The following is a 20,191-nucleotide window of genomic DNA, read 5'->3' as shown; positions in this document are numbered from 1 at the left end:
ACTGAACACCTTGTTCTCCACACCTACACAGTTAATGTTACAGACCACTGAATCTATTACACTGAACACCTTGTTCTCCACACCTACACAGTTACAGACCACTGAATCTATTACACTGAACACCTTGTTCTCCACACCTACACAGTTAATGTTACAGACCACTGAATCTATTACACTGAACACCTTGTTCTCCACACCTACAAAGTTAATGTTACAGACCACTGAATCTATTACACTGAACACCTTGTTCTCCACACCTACACAGTTACAGACCACTGAATCTATTACACTGAATACCTTGTTCTCCACACCTACACAGTTACAGACCACTGAATCTATTACACTGAACACCTTGTTCTCCACACCTACACAGTTAATGTTACAGACCACTGAATCTATTACACTGAACACTTTGTTCTCCACACCTACACAGTTAATGTTACAGACCACTGAATCTATTGCACTGAACACCTTGTTCTCCACACCTACACAGTTAATGTTACAGACCACTGAATCTATTACACTGAACACTTTGTTCTCCACACCTACACAGTTAATGTTACAGACCACTGAATCTATTACACTGAACACCTTGTTCTCCACACCTACACAGTTAATGTTACAGACCACTGAATCTATTACACTGAACACCTTGTTCTCCACACCTACACAGTTAATGTTACAGACCACTGAATCTATTACACTGAACACCTTGTTCTCCACACATACACAGTTACAGACCACTGAATCTATTACACTGAACACCTTGTTCTCCACACATACACAGTTACAGACCACTGAATCTATTACACTGAACACCTTGTTCTCCACACCTACACAGTTAATGTTACAGACCACTGAATCTATTACACTGAACACCTTGTTCTCCACACCTACACAGTTACAGACCACTGAATCTATTACACTGAACACCTTGTTCTCCACACATACACAGTTAATGTTACAGACCACTGAATCTATTACACTGAACACCTTGTTCTCCACACCTACACAGTTACAGACCACTGAATCTATTACACTGAACACCTTGTTCTCCACACCTACACAGTTAATGCTGCACCACTGAATCTATTACACTGAACACCTTGTTCTCCACACCTACACAGTTAATGTTACAGACCACTGAATCTATTACACTGAACACCTTGTTCTCCACACCTACACAGTTAATGCTGCACCACTGAATCTATTACACTGAACACCTTGTTCTCCACACCTACACAGTTAATGCTGCACCACTGAATCTATTACACTGAACACCTTGTTCTCCACACCTACACAGTTAATGTTACAGACCACTGAATCTATTACACTGAACACCTTGTTCTCCACACCTACACAGTTAATGCTGCACCACTGAATCTATTACACTGAACACCTTGTTCTCCACACCTACACAGTTAATGCTGCACCACTGAATCTATTACACTGAACACCTTGTTCTCCACACCTACACAGTTAATGCTGCACCACTGAATCTATTACACTGAACACCTTGTTCTCCACACCTACACAGTTAATACTACAGACAACTATTTTATACGTCCTATACTTATTTCTTGTTTGAAAGTGAAATGAAATTAAAAGTTTTTAGTTACACTCTCTGGATCCCATGTGTTTATATAGGTGAGAGATTGTGGACACTTCTGGGCACAGTATTCAGAGAGAGACAACTGTGATGCAATAGTGGGCATCCACATGTGTCTTAACCAGGGCACATGTCTTATGGTGAGTGTTTTTAGCAGGTGTCCACACCTGTCTTAACCAGGGCACATGCCTTATGGTGAGTGTTTTTAGCAGGTGTCCACACCTGTCTTAACCAGGGCACATGCCTTATGGTGAGTGTTTTTAGCAGGTGTCCACACTTGTCTTAACCAGGGCACATGCCTTATGGTGAGTGTTTTTAGCAGGTGTCCACACTTGTCTTAACCAGGGCACATGCCTTATGGTGAGAGTTTTTAGCAGGTGTCCACACTTGTCTTAACCAGGGCACATGCCTTATGGTGAGTGTTTTTAGCAGGTGTCCACACTTGTCTTAACCAGGGCACATGCCTTATGGTGAGTGTTTTTAGCAGGTGTCCACACTTGTCTTAACCAGGGCACATGCCTTATGGTGAGTGTTTTTAGCAGGTGTCCACACTTGTCTTAACCAGGGCACATGCCTTATGGTGAGTGTTTTTAGCAGGTGTCCACACTTGTCTTAACCAGGGCACATGCCTTATGGTGAGTGTTTTTAGCAGGTGTCCACACTTGTCTTAACCAGGGCACATGCCTTATGGTGAGTGTTTTTAGCAGGTGTCCACACTTGTCTTAACCAGGGCACATGCCTTATGGTGAGTGTTTTTAGCAGGTGTCCACACTTGTCTTAACCAGGGCACATGCCTTATGGTGAGTGTTTTTAGCAGGTGTCCACACCTGTCTTAACCAGGGCACATGCCTTATGGTGAGTGTTTTTAGCAGGTGTCCACACCTGTCTTAACCAGGGCACATGCCTTATGGTGAGTGTTTTTAGCAGGTGTCCACACTTGTCTTAACCAGGGCACATGCCTTATGGTGAGTGTTTTTAGCAGGTGTCCACACTTGTCTTAACCAGGGCACATGCCTTATGGTGAGTGTTTTTAGCAGGTGTCCACACTTGTCTTAACCAGGGCACATGCCTTATGGTGAGTGTTTTTAGCAGGTGTCCACACCTGTCTTAACCAGGGCACATGCCTTATGGTGAGTGTTTTTAGCAGGTGTCCACACTTGTCTTAACCAGGGCACATGCCTTATGGTGAGTGTTTTTAGCAGGTGTCCACACCTGTCTTAACCAGGGCACATGCCTTATGGTGAGTGTTTTTAGCAGGTGTCCACACTTGTCTTAACCAGGGCACATGCCTTATGGTGAGTGTTTTTAGCAGGTGTCCACACTTGTCTTAACCAGGGCACATGCCTTATGGTGAGTGTTTTTAGCAGGTGTCCACACTTGTCTTAACCAGGGCACATGCCTTATGGTGAGTGTTTTTAGCAGGTGTCCACACTTAACCAGGGCACATGCCTTATGGTGAGTGTTTTTAGCAGGTGTCCACACTTAACCAGGGCACATGCCTTATGGTGAGTGTTTTTAGCAGGTGTCCACACTTAACCAGGGCACATGCCTTATGGTGAGTGTTTTTAGCAGGTGTCCACACTTAACCAGGGCACATGCCTTATGGTGAGTGTTTTTAGCAGGTGTCCACACTTAACCAGGGCACATGCCTTATGGTGAGTGTTTTTAGCAGGTGTCCACACTTAACCAGGGTATATAATCATTGTAAGTGTTAGTAGATGATTTAAGATATGTATACTGGGAAGATAAGGTGGTGAGGTAGGGATGATCAGTCACTCGAAAGGACAATATGGAGGTTTGTGAATGGGAGACTCCCACCTATATTGAATTGGGATTTGATGGAGGAATAAGGAGGGGATGGGGGTGTAGGGGTTGAGAGTTGACAAGGGGAAAACACTGAAGATATATAGAAGGAAGGGATACTTAGGCAGGTTTGACAAGAGGTGGTGGGATGGGAGTGTGAAGATATATAGAAGGACGGGATACTTAGGCAGGTTTGACAAGAGGTGGTGGGATGGGAGTGTGAAGATATATAGAAGGACGGGATACTTAGGCAGGTTTGACAAGAGGTGGTGGGATGGGAGTGTGGAGATATATAGAAGGACGGGATACTTAGGCAGGTTTGACAAGAGGTGGTGGGATGAGAGTGGGGTTGGGGGGATGGAGGGAATCATTCACTAGAGATTGACAGTGGAAAACACTAAGAGTAGCTTCACAGGTGTAAGGATTCTGAGGTAATTTTTTACTGTATATTAAGGGATAGGGACCTTGGGGTGGTCAGTCTCTGGTGCTTTAACACCAGGAAAACATGGAGGGTAGGTATGTGGATGACAGGGGCTATCATTTAGGTTTGATTTTGGTATACTTTACATTGTTACAAATGTTGATGACTGTTTCAGCCTTTAGTGGGATGCATTACTGTGGGGAAGATGTGTGCTGCACCGTTTGAGGATGAGACAAGAGAATACTACAGGGCAAGAGTAGACAACATCATTCGAACACAACTGCCTCATACTAAACAATTCAGGGAGTCCTTAGAGGTAAACCTACTTCTGAGACACTGCACGACTTTACACTGATTCAGTTTCATATGTTTTCATTATTTTAAATGTAGATGACATTAAAATTAAAGTTTTATGTGTTTATTTTAAGAGTGTGCAATGTATGCATGATGCATGTAGAAATTTGAAATGTTTATACACAGTTGCCTCCATGACAGGTTTTCTTTGTGGATTACGGTAACACAGCTGTGGTTGCCCGAGAAGATGTCCGAGAACTGCCCGACTCTGTCTCCACGGTGCCCTTCCAAGTAAGTGTTGTAGATTCAAAGCCCATAGTTTATCCTGCAGTTAATAACATATGTTATCAGTGGAATCAGATGTTCATCAACCAATCAACATCATGATGTTAGAGGTTTTACTTAAAGTGAAAAGTTTGATTATTGAAATATTTTCTAAATGACTCACAGGTCTCGGTTTGGGGGACCAGGACATTTAAATGTATTTTTCTGTTTTATTTCTATCCAACTCTGAATAATCAAAGTCAAGTCAGCACACTTAATAAGGATTACCTATTTCATTTGTTTCAATCATACAGGCTGTGGAGTGCTTTCTAAGTGGGATACGGCCATCCGTCATCAAGTGTCCAGATGGACGATGGACAGAACAGGCCCACAACACTTTCATTAGTATGGTGATGAACAAGGATCTGTTCGGAAAGGTGAGGGCATTGGTCTGTGTGCAAAAGTGAGGGCACTGATCTGTGTGCAAAAGTGAGGACACTGATTTGAGTGTAAAGGTGAGGGAACTGGTCTGTATGGCAAGATTAGGGCATTGATCTGTTTGCAAAGGTGAGGACATAGTCTGAGTGGAAAGACAGCTTATTTTGTGAAAAGGTGAGACAACTAATGGTGGGTCTTGGGTGAGATAAGTAATAGTGGGTCTTGGGTGAGATAAGAGATGGTGGGTCTTGGGTGAGATAAGTGATGACAGGTCTTGGGTGATGGTGGGTCTTGGGTGAGATAAGTGATGGTGGGTCTTGGGTGAGATAAGTGATGGTGGGTCTTGGGTGAGATAAGTGATGGTGGGTCTTGGGTGAGATAAGTGATGGTGGGTCTTGGATGAGATAAGTGATGGTGGGTCTTGGGTGAGATAAGTGATGGTGGGTCTTGGGTGAGATAAGTGATGGTGGGTCTTGGGTGAGATAAGTGATGGTGGGTCTTGGGTGAGATAAGTGATGGTGGGTCTTGGGTGAGATAAGTGATGGTGGGTCTTGGATGAGATAAGTGATGTTGGGTCTTGGGTGAGATAAGTGATGGTGGGTCTTGGGTGAGATAAGTGATGGTGGGTCTTGGGTGAGATAAGTGATGGTGGGTCTTGGATGAGATAAGTGATGTTGGGTCTTGGATGAGATAAGTGATGGTGGGTCTTGGGTGAGATAAGTGATGACAGGTCTTGGGTGAGATAAGTGATGGTGGGTCTTGGGTGAGATAAGTGATGGTGGGTCTTGGGTGAGATAAGTGATGGTGGGTCTTGGGTGAGATAAGTGATGGTGGGTCTTGGGAGATGAGATAAGTGATGGTGGGTCTTGGGTGAGATAAGTGATGACAGGTCTTGGGTGAGATAAGTGATGGTGGGTCTTGGATGAGATAAGTGATGGTGGGTCTTGGGTGAGATAAGTGATGACAGGTCTTGGGTGAGATAAGTGATGGTGGGTCTTGGCCTATAATTCTATGTGAAGTAAACTTATATAGTTTACTGCAGAGAAGTGATTGAATGTTTAGTGCGATTATTTATGTTAGGTTGGTTGATGTTATGTAAACATGTTTGGATATGAGTGTTTTGAATGTTTACCTGGACAGATTCTAAACGATCTTATTCTGGCAGATATACTCAGTGGTCAGAGGAGTGCTTCGTCTGGAGCTGATAGAGGTGTTGAGAAACGGTCGCCAGATTTGTTTCAACCATGAACTCATTGCCTTGGAGTTTGCTGACACTGCTGAAGAAAGCTTTTTGTCCAAGGTACAAACAGACTCTTTTGTACTTATAGCCTGTCATCTATACCACAGTTATTAATGATATATTATACATGTGTGTAGTGAACTAAAGAGGAATGGGAGGAGGATAGATCTGATAGTTAACCTATCAAATATTTGTCGGTGGATAGACAAAGATAAACCACTTAACACAGGCAACCAAAATTTAACTAAGATCAAATCATTTGTAAAGACAAATGTTAAGATTGTGGTTTATACTTTACCAAGCAAAACCATGAGCAGCGTGCGATGGAGGAGTCTACAGGGCAGCTAGGTCAAACAGGACAACAAAGGAAAAACATCAGTCAACAGACGAGCTGGCTTAACCTCTCACTCAAACCAAGTATGACCTTCAGGGAAGATCGCAGAGGAGGCAAGGTAAGTCTTTCAAATATGTACAACTTATCCTATGACTCTAACCAAGTATAATGTTTGGGGAGAATTCTTAAAGCAACAAGGTAAGTCTGCTGGAGTCCTTCGTACTTCTGTCATATTGTCTTGTAAAGTTACTCAAAATACTTCGCATATTGTCACCAGTATAATAGGAGAATACTTAACATATTGTCACCAGTATAATAGGAGAATACATCACATATTGTCACCAGTATAATAGGAGAATACTTAACATATTGTCACCAGTATAATAGAATACTTAACATATTGTAACTGGTAAAATAGAAAAATACTTCACATATTGTAACTGGTAAAATAGAAAAATACTTCACATATTCTAACTGGTAAAATAGAAAAATAGTTCACATATTCTAACTGGTAAAATAGAAAAATACTTCACATATTGTAACTGGTAAAATAGAAAAATAGTTCACATATTGTAACTGGTAAAATAGAAAAATACTTCACATATTGTAACTGGTAAAATAGAAAAATAGTTCACATATTGTAACTGGTAAAATAGAAAAATACTTCACATATTGTAACTGGTAAAATAGAAAAATACTTCACATATTGTAACTGGTAAAATAGAAAAATACTTCACATATTGTAACTGGTAAAATAGAAAAATAGTTCACATATTGTAACTGGTAAAATAGAAAAATACTTCACATATTCTAACTGGTAAAATAGAAAAATACTTCACATATTGTAACTGGTAAAATAGAAAAATACTTCACATATTCTAACTGGTAAAATAGAAAAATACTTCACATATTGTAACTGGTAAAATAGAAAAATACTTCACATATTCTAACTGGTAAAATAGAAAAATACTTCACATATTGTAACTGGTAAAATAGAAAAATACTTCACATATTGTAACTGGTAAAATAGAAAAATACTTCACATATTCTAACTGGTAAAATAGAAAAATAGTTCACATATTGTAACTGGTAAAAAAGAAGAAACAAAAAGTGTAATGATTTACATGAAATGCCGTACCATTATTTTTGTCGTCCAACAGATGAATCTAAGAGGTCCTCACAATCCGTACGAGATGAGCTTCATCAGTATGACCAATGTAGGATCCTGTCGGTAGGTATCATTCACCGGGTTATCACCCACAATTTAACAGGAAATCTGTCCTAGATCAACAATACAACACATGAAATCTGTCCTAGATCAACAATACACACAGGAAATCTGTCCTAGATCAACAATACAACACAGGAAATCTGTCCTAGATCAACAATACAACACATGAAATCTGTCCTAGATCAACAATACACACAGGAAATCTGTCCTAGATCAACAATACACACAGGAAATCTGTCCTAGATCAACAATACAACACAGGAAATCTGTCCTAGATCAACAATACAACACTGGAATCCTTATTGTTGGGCAAGCTTCCCTGCTAATTAGTTGTTTATCCATTGTCTACCAGATAGACATGTCTGGTGTTAGGACCAGAGGAGGCTCTGTCTACCTGATAGACATGTCTGGTGTTAGGACCAGAGGAGGCTCTGTCTACCTGATAGACATGTCTGGTGTTAGGACCAGAGGAGGCTCTGTCTACCTGATAGACATGTCTGGTGTTAGGACCTGAGGAGGCTCTGTCTACCTGATAGACATGTCTGGTGTTAGGACCAGTGGAGGCCCTGTCTAATTGTTGACCAATATAGTTGATACAGAAGTGCTGGTGTTGATAGATTATGTTAATGATAAGAGACAATAAGATAATTCAAAAAGAGATCCATCTATATCAATGGTATTTTAATTTTGAAGGTGTGCCAAGATTGAACCAGGTAGCATTAACTGTGTTTCCATCGACGATGAACCTCATGACCCTCACTCGAGACTGATGATTGCAGCATTTGTTGGACTTAACCCAGGGGGATCCACCATGTTGGCGCGGGACACCACGGTGATGCCACTGATACCAGGACTACCCACTTTGATTTCTTTGCTGTTTGCACCTATCGCGGAATTCAGGTAAATTTCCAGCACAGAATTAATGTTGTTAATCACATCTAAAATATCTAGAGAAAAATTCTTCAAATATGAGAAAGGTTTGTCGATAATTTTTCACAAACAAGATCCATCTCTATAGCTGTGATATCAGACCAAGGCAGGATTAAGAAGGTTTGAAGGCTTCATGAAAAAAAAATCATGCTATTTTCAATAATCAATCTACTATTTATTAGGTCATCTTGACCCTGTTTAGATGACAGATAGCCATTGAGTTTCGTCTGTTGTTGTGCACCATCCTTTTTGAAACCCTACTCCTCTTTCATACTTGGATGGATTTCAACCAGATTTGGTCAGATGCATCATTGGGTTTAGGTAATCATTTCTGTAATTCAGAATTTTGATTTGACCCTTAGAGGTCAAGGGATAGGACCCCAAAGGAGGAGGTGCTGAAATTAGATTTAAAACCCTACTCCTCCTTTCTGCCTAGGTGGATTTCAACAAAATTTGGCCTGATTCATCGGTTAGAGTAGGCAATTGTTTTTTAAATTCAGAAATTTGATTTGACCCCTTCAGATTTTGGGGGTGGGGGGTAGAGCCCCAAAATGGGAAGTTAGACAAGATTTTGCTGCAAAGTGCTACTCTTTCTTAATGCTTGAATGGATTTCAACCAAATTTTGTCTAAAACATCACTGAGAGTGGGGAATCATTTCTTAAATTCAGAAAGTTAATTCCACCCCTAGTTAATAGGAATGAACTTGATCCACTTGAAAGGTCACAGGGATCAAGTATGTTAAAATCTTTAAATGACTTATTCTCAATAACCAAAATGCCAAGGATGATGATATTAGGCCTGTAGCATGCTACATGGATGAAGGGCTACCTACTTTCTGAATATGAATGACATTGACCCTCTCTCAAGGTCACAGGTACCAGATGTGTTAAAATATGTAAGTGACTTCTTCTCAATAACTAAATGGCCCAGGGTGCTGATATTGGACCAACTTTCAAAGTCACAGGAGTTACATGTGTTGAATTACTTAAGCAACTTCTTCTAGATAAATAAAAAAGGCCAGGGGTCTTGATATTTGGCCTGTAGCTTTTTTTTCAACATGCAATATCTCCGGAGTAATGGCAATTATGTAGTGCATGTCTTGATGAACCAACAATGTCTTCTGCAAAAGCTGTAGAGCAATTTATTTATAGTCCATATTATATTTATTTATAGGCCTGTTTGTTATCAAAAGTCCTTTTCAACTTTATTATTAAAAACTACGAATAGAAAATTTAAGTGTTTCCAGAAATTCAGTGCGACCCTTGAAAATTCAGCGAGTACAGGTTTCAGGACTCACCAGTAGATCTATCTCTGTATCATCAGTGTTAGAGAAGAACCACCTTTAAGTGTTCTTTCCACATTTCATTTCTTTATCATTTCTTGTTCATTACATCAATTGCAAGCATGAGTAACAAGTATATATGATTTTACTTTGTCATGATGGTGTACAGGACAGATCCAGAACTGACCAGTCTGACCGGTGCTATTTGTGGACTTGGACCGGCCCAGAATATGGAATATTCCTGTTTCCCTGACCATGACCTTGAGGTCATCTTTGATACTAAGATTGACATGGAAGATATTTACAAGGTAATGATGAACCAGGTTGCAGCCTGGAAGAACAGTTACTTCATTGTTGGTCAAAATATTTCACCATTATCAACTTGCAAGTTGGGATGAAAGGTTAAGTTTTCAATCCATATGAATTATCTAAACCAAATTCAGTGTCTGCATGTGTCCATTCATCTAATCCTTTGTCAAACATACATGATGTAATTGTAGTGAGGACAAGAGTTACTTTGATTTCACCCACAGAAGTGGGATACTTGAGGAGATACAGGCTCTCTTGTTGGCTTTATTAAACACCTCTTTCCCAATAACTATTATAACTGTCTCCTCCCCAGATGTCATTTTCACCTCAGGCCAAAAGGTAGATATGACTCTTCAAGGTCTGTATCACCTTCACCTTGGGCATTCAGGTAGTTTGAACTAAATAAGGTCTGTCTCATCTTCACCTCTGACCTACAGATAGTTTTGACTATGTACATTCTGTCATGCCTTCATCTCAGGCCTACAGGTAGTTTCTGATGTAGTCCATGAAGATTTCTTTTGACATGGTCCTCATCTTCCTAACAGAGTATTTTTATCAAGTTCAGGTAGATTAGGAGTCATTGTATCTTCCCACTACATTGATTGTATGGATATTTTCAGATCAATGGTGTACGAATGGCCATCAACCTTGCTGTCGGCAGTCAGGAGAAGGTGATGGGCTGGGGCCCTGATGCTGTCTACAAGATACAGGACTCAGCTCGCACTAAACTTATGGAGTATGTTTTGTCAAGGCCCCAAGTCTGGTCGACATACTCATTATAAAGTCTGGAACTAAGTCTTGCCAAACGAAGATCAATCAATCAGTCTTATCTGATCACACTAAAATCAGGGAGTAACTTTTGTCTGGTCACACTAAAGTCAGGCAGTAACTTTTGTCTGGTCACACTAAAATCAGGTAGTAACTTTTGTCTGGTCACACTAAAATCAGGTAGTAACTTTTGTCTGGTCACACTAAAGTCAGGTAGTAACTTTTGTCTGGTCACACTAAAGTCAGGTAGTAACTTTTGTCTGGTCACACTAAAATCAGGTAGTAACTTTTGTGTGGTCACATTAAATCAGGTGGTAACTTTTGTCTGGTCACACTAAAGTCAGGTGGTAACTTTTGTCTGGTCACACTAAAGTCAGGTAGTAACTTTTGTCTGGTCACACTAAAGTCAGGCAGTAACTTTTGTCTGGTCACACTAAAGTCAGGCAGTAACTTTTGTCTGGTCACACTAAAGTCAGGTAGTAACTTTTGTCTGGTCACACTAAAGTCAGGTAGTAACTTTTGTCTGGTCACACTAAAATCAGGTAGTAACTTTTGTCTGGTCACACTAAAGTCAGGTAGTAACTTTTGTCTGGTCACACTAAAATCAGGGAGTAACTTTTGTCTGGTCACACTAAAATCTTGTAGTAACTTTTGTCTGGTCACACTAAAATCAGGTAGTAACTTTTGTCTGGTCACACTAAAATCTTGTAGTAACTTTTGTCTGGTCACACTAAAATCAGGCAGTAACTTTTGTCTGGTCACACTAAAATCAGGTAGTAACTTTTGTCTGGTCACACTAAAATCAGGCAGTAACTTTTGTCTGGTCACACTAAAATCAGGCAGTAACTTTTGTCTGGTCACACTAAAGTCAGGTAGTAACTTTTGTCTGGTCACACTAAAATCAGGCAGTAACTTTTGTCTGGTCACACTAAAATCTTGTAGTAACTTTTGTCTGGTCACACTAAAGTCAGGTAGTAACTTTTGTCTGGTCACACTAAAATCTTGTAGTAACTTTTGTCTGGTCACACTAAAATCAGGCAGTAACTTTTGTCTGGTCACAATAAAATAGGTAGTAACTTTAGTGTGATACAAATCTGAAAATCTTGTGAGGGAGTATGTCTTGTTAAAGTGTGATACAAATCTGTGAGGGAGTATGTCTTGTTAAAGTGTGATACAAATCTGTGAGGGAGTATGTCTTGTTAAAGTGTGATACAAATCTGTGAGGGAGTATGTCTTGTTAAAGTGTGATACAAATCTGAATATCTTGTTAGGGAGTGTGCCTTGTTCAAGTTTGGTACAAATCGACTTTCACCAGGAAAGTTTCAGGTTAAGTGTTTGTTGTTACAGGGTTCTACAGAAGAGAAGAGAGAGTATCCAGATGAGGAATGCTGAGAGACCATACAAATGGAACCAGGTACTCTTTAGTATATTATTAGCTCACCTGGCCCGAAGGCGTCCACCGTCACCCTTTTTCCATCAAATAATTTCTTCTCAATAACCAAAGGGTCAAATGTTTTGACATTTGGCTGGTATGTTCCTAGGATGAAGCATGAGAAAGTTTGTGAAAAGAAGTTACCTTGACTTATATTTAAGGTCACAGGGATCAAATTTAAACATTTAGGAAATGAATTGAATAATTGTCAAGGTCACATTGGTCAAATTTGTTAAAACCTTTAAACAACTTCTCCTCTGAAACTAAAAGGCCTAGAGGCATGATATATGGCTGGTATATATGTAACAGGTGAGTGATGCAGGCCCATTAGGCCTCTTGTGTACTTTTTTCATGCTAAACTTTTCATATGGAAAAAAATTCACAGGAAATTGTCAATGCTTTGTGTCCTATACTCTACTGGAAACAAGCCATAGGGATGTTTTTAAGATTTCCATTTTATATTAAACTGGAAACAAGCAGTGAGAATGTCTCCATAATTTCCATCTTTTATTCTACTGGAAACACACAGGAAATATGGAAAGTGGTGTAAAACATGCTAACAGGATTCTTTTGATGAAAATTTCTGAAACATTTGATAAATAAGTTAGTTTGAAGGAAATTGATATGCTGACAAATGATAATCTTTATGTATTTAAGGACACAGACTGTCCCATTTTATATTGAATAAAACATGAAATCTTGTTTCAGCTGAACCCCGACGACATCCTACACCATAGACTGGAGAACACAGATGCAGACAATCCAGTGTTACTTAACCTCCACTCGGCTGTAGCCTTGGTAGATGACGAGGTGAACGAGCTGAGTCTGGACACAACTGACCAGCACAAAGAATATCTCAAGCAGCATGTTAAATTTCTCAAAATGGCTGCCAAGAAGTAAGTTGGCAAAATGACTTGATATTGTAGTGTGTATCAACATTTTCTTTGAGGCAATACTTACTCCTGAATGCCTTATTTAGACGACATTTTGTCTAAAGAATGATAAGGTTGATGTTATGAAATTTTGTTTTTGACTACAGTGGAGGATGATAAATATTTAGAAGTAGTGGAGGGAAATGGAAAAACATGAGCCAATCAGATGACATTTTGTACGTGGCCTGTCATTCATAAACGATTCTTGTTATCACTACTCCACATTCCATTGGATCTTCTACATCCTGTCATTACATGTATGTGTCCCACGGTCGCTAGCTGGTCCTAACATTTTTCATATTTATTTAATTTTAAAGATTGCTACAAGTGGCCATTTTGAGTTTCGGCAGGAAAAGTTTGTTATCGGTACTTCTCCTAAAACTATCAGGTTTGATACTGTAGATGTGTGTTTCCCTTGGTCCCCAAGCTAGTGCTTAGTGATATTCAACATGACCTAATATTTATTCTGAACTACAGTTCGACCTCTGCCCGTGTTCATAGAAAACCTTGTTCTTGTCATATCTCCTATCCTGTTTCATATTGGTTCACCAAACTTCCTCCATAGGAACATTTTAGGCACATAGCAAGGTCACTGTGAACTATTACATGACCTTTGACCTTGTTCAAACATTTTCTCAACATGTCTCTACCACTATTTCGGGCAGGAATATTAGTTTTGATGTAGAGGGACAACTTAGGCAACTTGGATCATAATAAGGTCACTATGCACATTTTAGAACCAGATTGTCAGGTGACCCATACAGTACTAAAGCTTTGAGATTTCATGTTAGCTCACCTGGCCTGAAGGGTCAAGTGAGTTTATGCCACGGTGCATCGTCTGTCATCTGGCATCCGGCATCAACTTTTTTCTTTAAAACAACTTCTCAATAACCAATGGACCAAAAGTGAGCGATGCATGCCCATTGGGCTTCTTGTATACAAGTTCACCAAATTCCATCTGGAGGCCAAGTCAAGAACAAAAGGCATTGAATAAAGAGACTTAAATTTGTTGGTCAAATGCATTCTTCGATGAAGGGAATCCAAGTTTGTTTGTAAAAAAAAATGAGAAAGTGGGGGGTATAAGAAATAAATAAATGTTCATCATTATATAAGATTGCAAGAGCAGATGCCATATTGGGAAGTTGTGTGTGATATTGTTGTAGTCATGATGGCTGAAATAACCAGTTGAGTGATATCCTAAAACTCCTAAGTAACAAATTTCACCTCTGTTTTCAGTTTATACCGACGTGACCCTATAACATGTGAGCTGTGTAATGTGACAGCAAACACTCCTCAGCTCCTGGCATCTCATCTTGACATGCGAAGACACAGAGAGAGAGAGGAAGCTCTGCAGGAGGAAGGATAAGTGAAGGAAGATGATGATGTGTTCTATCAGTGATATACAGTGCTAAAACTATCAAGTGTGGTCCCAACAACACAAAAATGGATTGATCAATCTAAACACAAATTTTAGTGGGACTGGAAGCTATACAACAATGGCAGATTGATGACCACAAGTCTGGTTTACTGAAATCCTTGTGGACTGACAGCTAGACAACAATGGCAGACCACAAGTCTGGTTTACTGAAATCCTTGTGGACTGACAGCTAGACAACAATGGCAGACCACAAGTCTGGTTTACTGAAATCCTTGTGGACTGACAGCTAGACAACAATGGCAGACCACAAGTCTGGTTTACTGAAATCCTTGTGGACTGACAGCTAGACAACAATGGCAGACCACAAATCTGGTTTACTGAAATCCTTGTGGACTGACAGCTAGACAACAATGGCAGACCACAAGTCTGGTTTACTGAAATCCTTGTGGACTGACAGCTAGACAAAAATGGCTGATTGATGAAATCCTTGTGGACTTACAGCTAGACAACAATGACAGACCACAAATCTGGTTTACTGAAATCCTTGTGGACTGACAGCTAGACAAAAATGGCTGATTGATGAAATCCTTGTGGACTTACAGCTAGACAACAATGACAGACCACAAATCTGGTTTCCTGAAATCCTAGTGGACTGACAGCTAGACAAAAATGGCTGATTGATGAAATCCTTGTGGACTTACAGCTAGACAACAATGACAGACCACAATTCTGGTTTCCTGAAATCCTAGTGGACTGACAGCTAGACAAAAATGGCTGATTGATGAAATCCTTGTGGACTTACAGCTAGACAACAATGACAGACCACAAATCTGGTTTCCTGAAATCCTTGTGGACTGACAGCTAGACAAAAATGGCTGATTGATGAAATCCTTGTGGACTTACAGCTAGACAACAATGACAGACCACAAATCTGGTTTCCTGAAATCCTAGTGGACTGACAGGTAGACAGCTATGGCAGATTGGACATCATAAACCAAAATTCTGGTTAACTTGAAACTTGGTGGACAGTAAACTAGACAACATCATTGTTTGAACAGTGACTGCTCAGGATGGATTATATTTGTAAGATGCTGATTTGTATAGGTTGGACCAGGATGTATCTGGCAAAAGTGTTGGACAGCTCTAGTCATCTCTCTTTGTCAATCTTCTACACAACTTGTGCCTCGACAAAAAGTGTGCCATCATTTTTCTGCAGTCAATCTTCCTGCTGATAGACTTTTTATACTAATAACAAAATTAACATTTTTCATCAGTATTTACCATTGTCACTATGGTAGGAGAACAATAGGGTAGCTAAATCTGTTTTCATGTTGTTGAAGTGACCTATTGTCATGGTTACTTCGATAGACGGGTCCAAGATGTAGAGTGCCAAGAAGGATCAACAATTTTATATTTATACCTGTATGTAAGCTGTATGTGATGAGGATGTTGGCGTGTGAAACAATGAAAATTGAGACAGTTATAGATTTACATACTAATGTTTCTCATTAAACGTTAATCGTCATTTAAACATTGAAATGTGATTGCTGTTACTGTTTTTATACTCTCCGTATAGTACTACAGATTCAGTTTCATAAAGATCCAAAGATAAGTCAGACAATGAAAATCAGTGTTTCCCAACTTCTCAATGTATCTCATTCAAATACTCAGGGCTACTAGCTTGCTATTCCAAGCCACAGTATTTAGCCGTTCGCTTCACTTAGAAGGCTCTAGGACAAATGATTGTGGCATTGTTTGATATAGAGCACTCCATGTCCTAGGCCAATAACATATATAACTAGTAAGACTTTAAATGTGTTTTTCATGCAGCTTATTTTTCCTAGAATTAACTCAGTTATTGATTTCTTCATGTACATGATGGCGTACTGAGCCAATTTATCTTCCTATATAAACCTGCTTTTTGTAATTGAACTTGAAATTGATGTGATAATTATATCTTAAATGTTTAATGCAAGTCGGTGGAGAAGATAGAAATAGACAAATGAAAGTAAGTTTAATGGATGTAAATGAGGTTTGCATGGCTGTGGACTGAGAAAAACAAGGTTTGTTTGGTGTAAATGAGGGTTTCATGGCTGTGGACTGAGAAAAACAAGGTTTGTTTGGTGTAAATGAGGTTTTCAAGGCTGTGGACTGAGAAAAACAAGGTTTGTTTGGTGTAAATGAGGGTTTCATGGCTGTGGACTGAGAAAAACAAGGTTTGTTTGGTGTAAATGAGGTTTTCAAGGCTGTGGACTGAGAAAAACAAGGTTTGTTTGGTGTAAATGAGGGTTTCATGGCTGTGGACTGAGAAAAACAAGGTTTGTTTGGTGTAAATGAGGGTTTCATGGCTGTGGACTGAGAAAAACAGGGTTTGTTTGGTGTAAATGAGGGTTTCATGGCTGTGGACTGAGAAAAACAGGGTTTGTTTGGTGTAAATGAGGGTTTCATGGCTGTGGACTGGCTGTGGAGAAAAACAAGGTTTGTTTGGTGTAAATGAGGGTTTCAAGGCTGTGGAGTTTGCTGGCTGTGGACTGAGAAAAACAAGGTTTGTTTGGTGTAAATGAGGGTTTCATGGCTGTGGACTGAGAAAAACAAGGTTTGTTTGGTGTAAATGAGGGTTTCATGGCTGTGGACTGAGAAAAACAAGGTTTGTTTGGTGTAAATGAGGGTTTCATGGCTGTGTGGACTTCAAGGCTGTGGACTGAAAAACAGGGTTTGTTTGGTGTAAATGAGGGTTTCATGGCTGTGGACTGAGAAAAACAGGGTTTGTTTAGTGTAAATGAGGGTTTCATGGCTGTGGACTGAGAAAAACAGGGTTTGTTTGGTGTAAATGAGGTTTTCATGGCTGTGGACTGAGAAAAACAAGGTTTGTTTAGTGTAAATGAGGTTTTCAAGGCTGTGGACTGAGAAAAACAAGGTTTGTTTGGTGTAAATGAGGGTTTCATGGCTGTGGACTGAGAAAAACAGGGTTTGTTTGGTGTAAATGAGGGTTTCATGGCTGTGGACTGAGAAAAACAGGGTTTGTTTGGTGTAAATGAGGGTTTCATGGCTGTTTTTGTTTGGTGTAAATGAGGGTTTCATGGCTGTGGACTGAGAAAAACAAGGTTTGTTTGGTGTAAATGAGGGTTTCATGGCTGTGGACTGAGAAAAACAGGGTTTGTTTGGTGTAAATGAGGGTTTCATGGCTGTGGACTGAGAAAAACAGGGTTTGTTTGGTGTAAATGAGGGTTTCATGGCTGTGGACTGAGAAAAACAGGGTTTGTTTGGTGTAAATGAGGGTTTCATGGCTGTGGACTGAGAAAAACAGGGTTTGTTTGGTGTAAATGAGGGTTTCATGGCTGTGGACTGAGAAAAACAAGGTTTGTTTGGTGTAAATGAGGGTTTCAAGGCTGTGGACTGAGAAAAACAGGGTTTGTTTGGTGTAAATGAGGGTTTCATGGCTGTGGACTGAGAAAAACAAGGTTTGTTTGGTGTAAATGAGGGTTTCAAGGCTGTGGACTGAGAAAAACAAGGTTTGTTTGGTGTAAATGAGGGTTTCATGGCTGTGGACTGAGAAAACCAAGGTTTGTTTAGTGTAAATGAGGGTTTCATGGCTGTGGACTGAGAAAAACAGGGTTTGTTTGGTGTAAATGAGGGTTTCATGGCTGTGGACTGAGAAAAACAAGGTTTGTTTGGTGTAAATGAGGGTTTCATGGCTGTGGACTGAGAAAAACAGGGTTTGTTTGGTGTAAATGAGGGTTTCATGGCTGTGGACTGAGAAAAACAGGGTTTGTTTGGTGTAAATGAGGGTTTCATGGCTGTGGACTGAGAAAAACAGGGTTTGTTTGGTGTAAATGAGGGTTTCATGGCTGTGGACTGAGAAAAACAGGGTTTGTTTGGTGTAAATGAGGGTTTCATGGCTGTGGACTGAGAAAAACAGGGTTTGTTTGGTGTAAATGAGGGTTTCATGGCTGTGGACTGAGAAAAACAGGGTTTGTTTGGTGTAAATGAGGGTTTCAAGGCTGTGGACTGAGAAAAACAAGGTTTGTTTGGTGTAAATGAGGGTTTCAAGGCTGTGGACTGAGAAAAACAAGGTTTGGTGTAAATGAGGGTTTCAAGTTTGTTTGGTGTAAATGAGGGTTTCAAGGCTGTGGACTGAGAAAAACAGGGTTTGTTTGGTGTAAATGAGGGTTTCAAGGCTGTGGACTGAGAAAAACAGGGTTTGTTTGGTGTAAATGAGGGTTTCAAGGCTGTGGACTGAGAAAAACAAGGGTTTGTTTGGTGTAAATGAGGGTTTCAAGGCTGTGTTTGAAATGAGGGTTTCATGGCTGTGGAGAAAAACAGGGTTTGTTTGGTGTAAATGAGGGTTTCAAGGCTGTGGACTGAGAAAAACAAGGTTTGTTTGGTGTAAATGAGGGTTTCATGGCTGTGGACTGAGAAAAACAAGGTTTGTTTGGTGTAAATGAGGGTTTCATGGCTGTGGACTGAGAAAAACAGGGTTTGTTTGGTGTAAATGAGGGTTTCAAGGCTGTGGACTGAGAAAAACAAGGTTTGTTTGGTGTAAATGAGGGTTTCAAGGCTGTGGACTGAGAAAAACAGGGTTTGTTTGGTGTAAATGAGGGTTTCAAGGCTGTGGACTGAGAAAAACAAGGTTTGTTTGGTGTAAATGAGGGTTTCATGGCTGTGGACTGAGAAAAACAGGGTTTGTTTGGTGTAAATGAGGGTTTCATGGCTGTGGACTGAGAAAAACAGGGTTTGTTTGGTGTAAATGAGGGTTTCAACTGGCTGTGGACTGAGAAAAACAGGGTTTGTTTGGTGTAAATGAGGGTTTCATGGCTGTGGACTGAGAAAAACAAGGTTTGTTTGGTGTAAATGAGGGTTTCAAGGCTGTGGACTGAGAAAAACAAGGTTTGTTTGGTGTAAATGAGGGTTTCAAGGCTGTGGACTGAGAAAAACAGGGTTTGTTTGGTGTAAATGAGGGTTTCAAGGCTGTGGACTGAGAAAAACAGGGTTTGTTTGGTGTAAATGAGGGTTTCATGGCTGTGGACTGAGATTGTTTGTGTAAATGAGGGTGGCTGTGGACTGAGGTTTGGTGTAAATGTTTCAAGGCTGTGGACTGAGAAAAACAAGGTTTGTTTGGTGTAAATGAGGGTTTCAAGGCTGTGGACTGAGAAAAACAAGGTTTGTTTGGTGTAAATGAGGGTTTCAAGGCTGTGGACTGAGAAAAACAAGGTTTGTTTGGTGTAAATGAGGGTTTCAAGGCTGTGGACTGAGAAAAACAGGGTTTGTTTGGTGTAAATGAGGGTTTCAAGGCTGTGGACTGAGAAAAACAAGGTTTGTTTGGTGTAAATGAGGGTTTCAAGGCTGTGGACTGAGAAAAACAAGGTTTGTTTGGTATAAATGAGGGTTTCATGGCTGTGGACTGAGAAAAACAAGGTTTGTTTGGTGTAAATGAGGTTTTCATGGCTGTGGACTGAGAAAAACAAGGTTTGTTTGGTGTAAATGAGGGTTTCATGGCTGTGGACTGAGAAAAACAAGGTTTGTTT

At 40.1% G+C, this 20,191-nt stretch overlaps 1 protein-coding gene and 1 long non-coding RNA gene across 3 annotated transcripts; both read left to right on the top strand.

Annotated features, from left to right (window-relative positions):
• Positions 1 to 3,398: 3,398 nt before the first annotated feature.
• Positions 3,399 to 10,938, top strand: LOC132550498 (ATP-dependent RNA helicase TDRD9-like). Its single transcript, XM_060214568.1, has 10 exons — positions 3,399 to 3,404; positions 4,009 to 4,149; positions 4,329 to 4,418; positions 4,706 to 4,828; positions 5,995 to 6,129; positions 6,372 to 6,521; positions 7,564 to 7,634; positions 8,328 to 8,534; positions 10,017 to 10,155; positions 10,777 to 10,938. Exons 1-10 carry the CDS (start codon positions 3,399 to 3,401, stop codon positions 10,936 to 10,938), a joined length of 1,224 nt encoding a protein of 407 aa, XP_060070551.1.
• Positions 10,939 to 17,385: 6,447 nt separating this feature from the next.
• On the top strand, positions 17,386 to 19,666 carry LOC132550515 (uncharacterized). Of its 2 annotated transcripts, XR_009554220.1 has the most exons (4): positions 17,386 to 17,501; positions 17,740 to 18,637; positions 19,042 to 19,398; positions 19,503 to 19,666. It is a non-coding gene; the product is annotated as an uncharacterized LOC132550515 (long non-coding RNA). The 2 variants fall into 2 exon arrangements; XR_009554219.1 differs by lacking the exon at positions 19,503 to 19,666 and having other exon boundaries at positions 19,042 to 19,414.
• Positions 19,667 to 20,191: the final 525 nt, after the last annotated feature.

This window comes from Ylistrum balloti, unplaced genomic scaffold (assembly GCF_031769215.1).
Source record: "Ylistrum balloti isolate Yb309-2 unplaced genomic scaffold, AGI_CSIRO_Ybal_v1 Utg370126, whole genome shotgun sequence".
NCBI lineage: Eukaryota > Metazoa > Mollusca > Bivalvia > Pectinida > Pectinidae > Ylistrum > Ylistrum balloti.
Note: the sequence above shows the minus strand (reverse complement) of the source record. Positions and strands in the feature narration are given on the sequence as shown.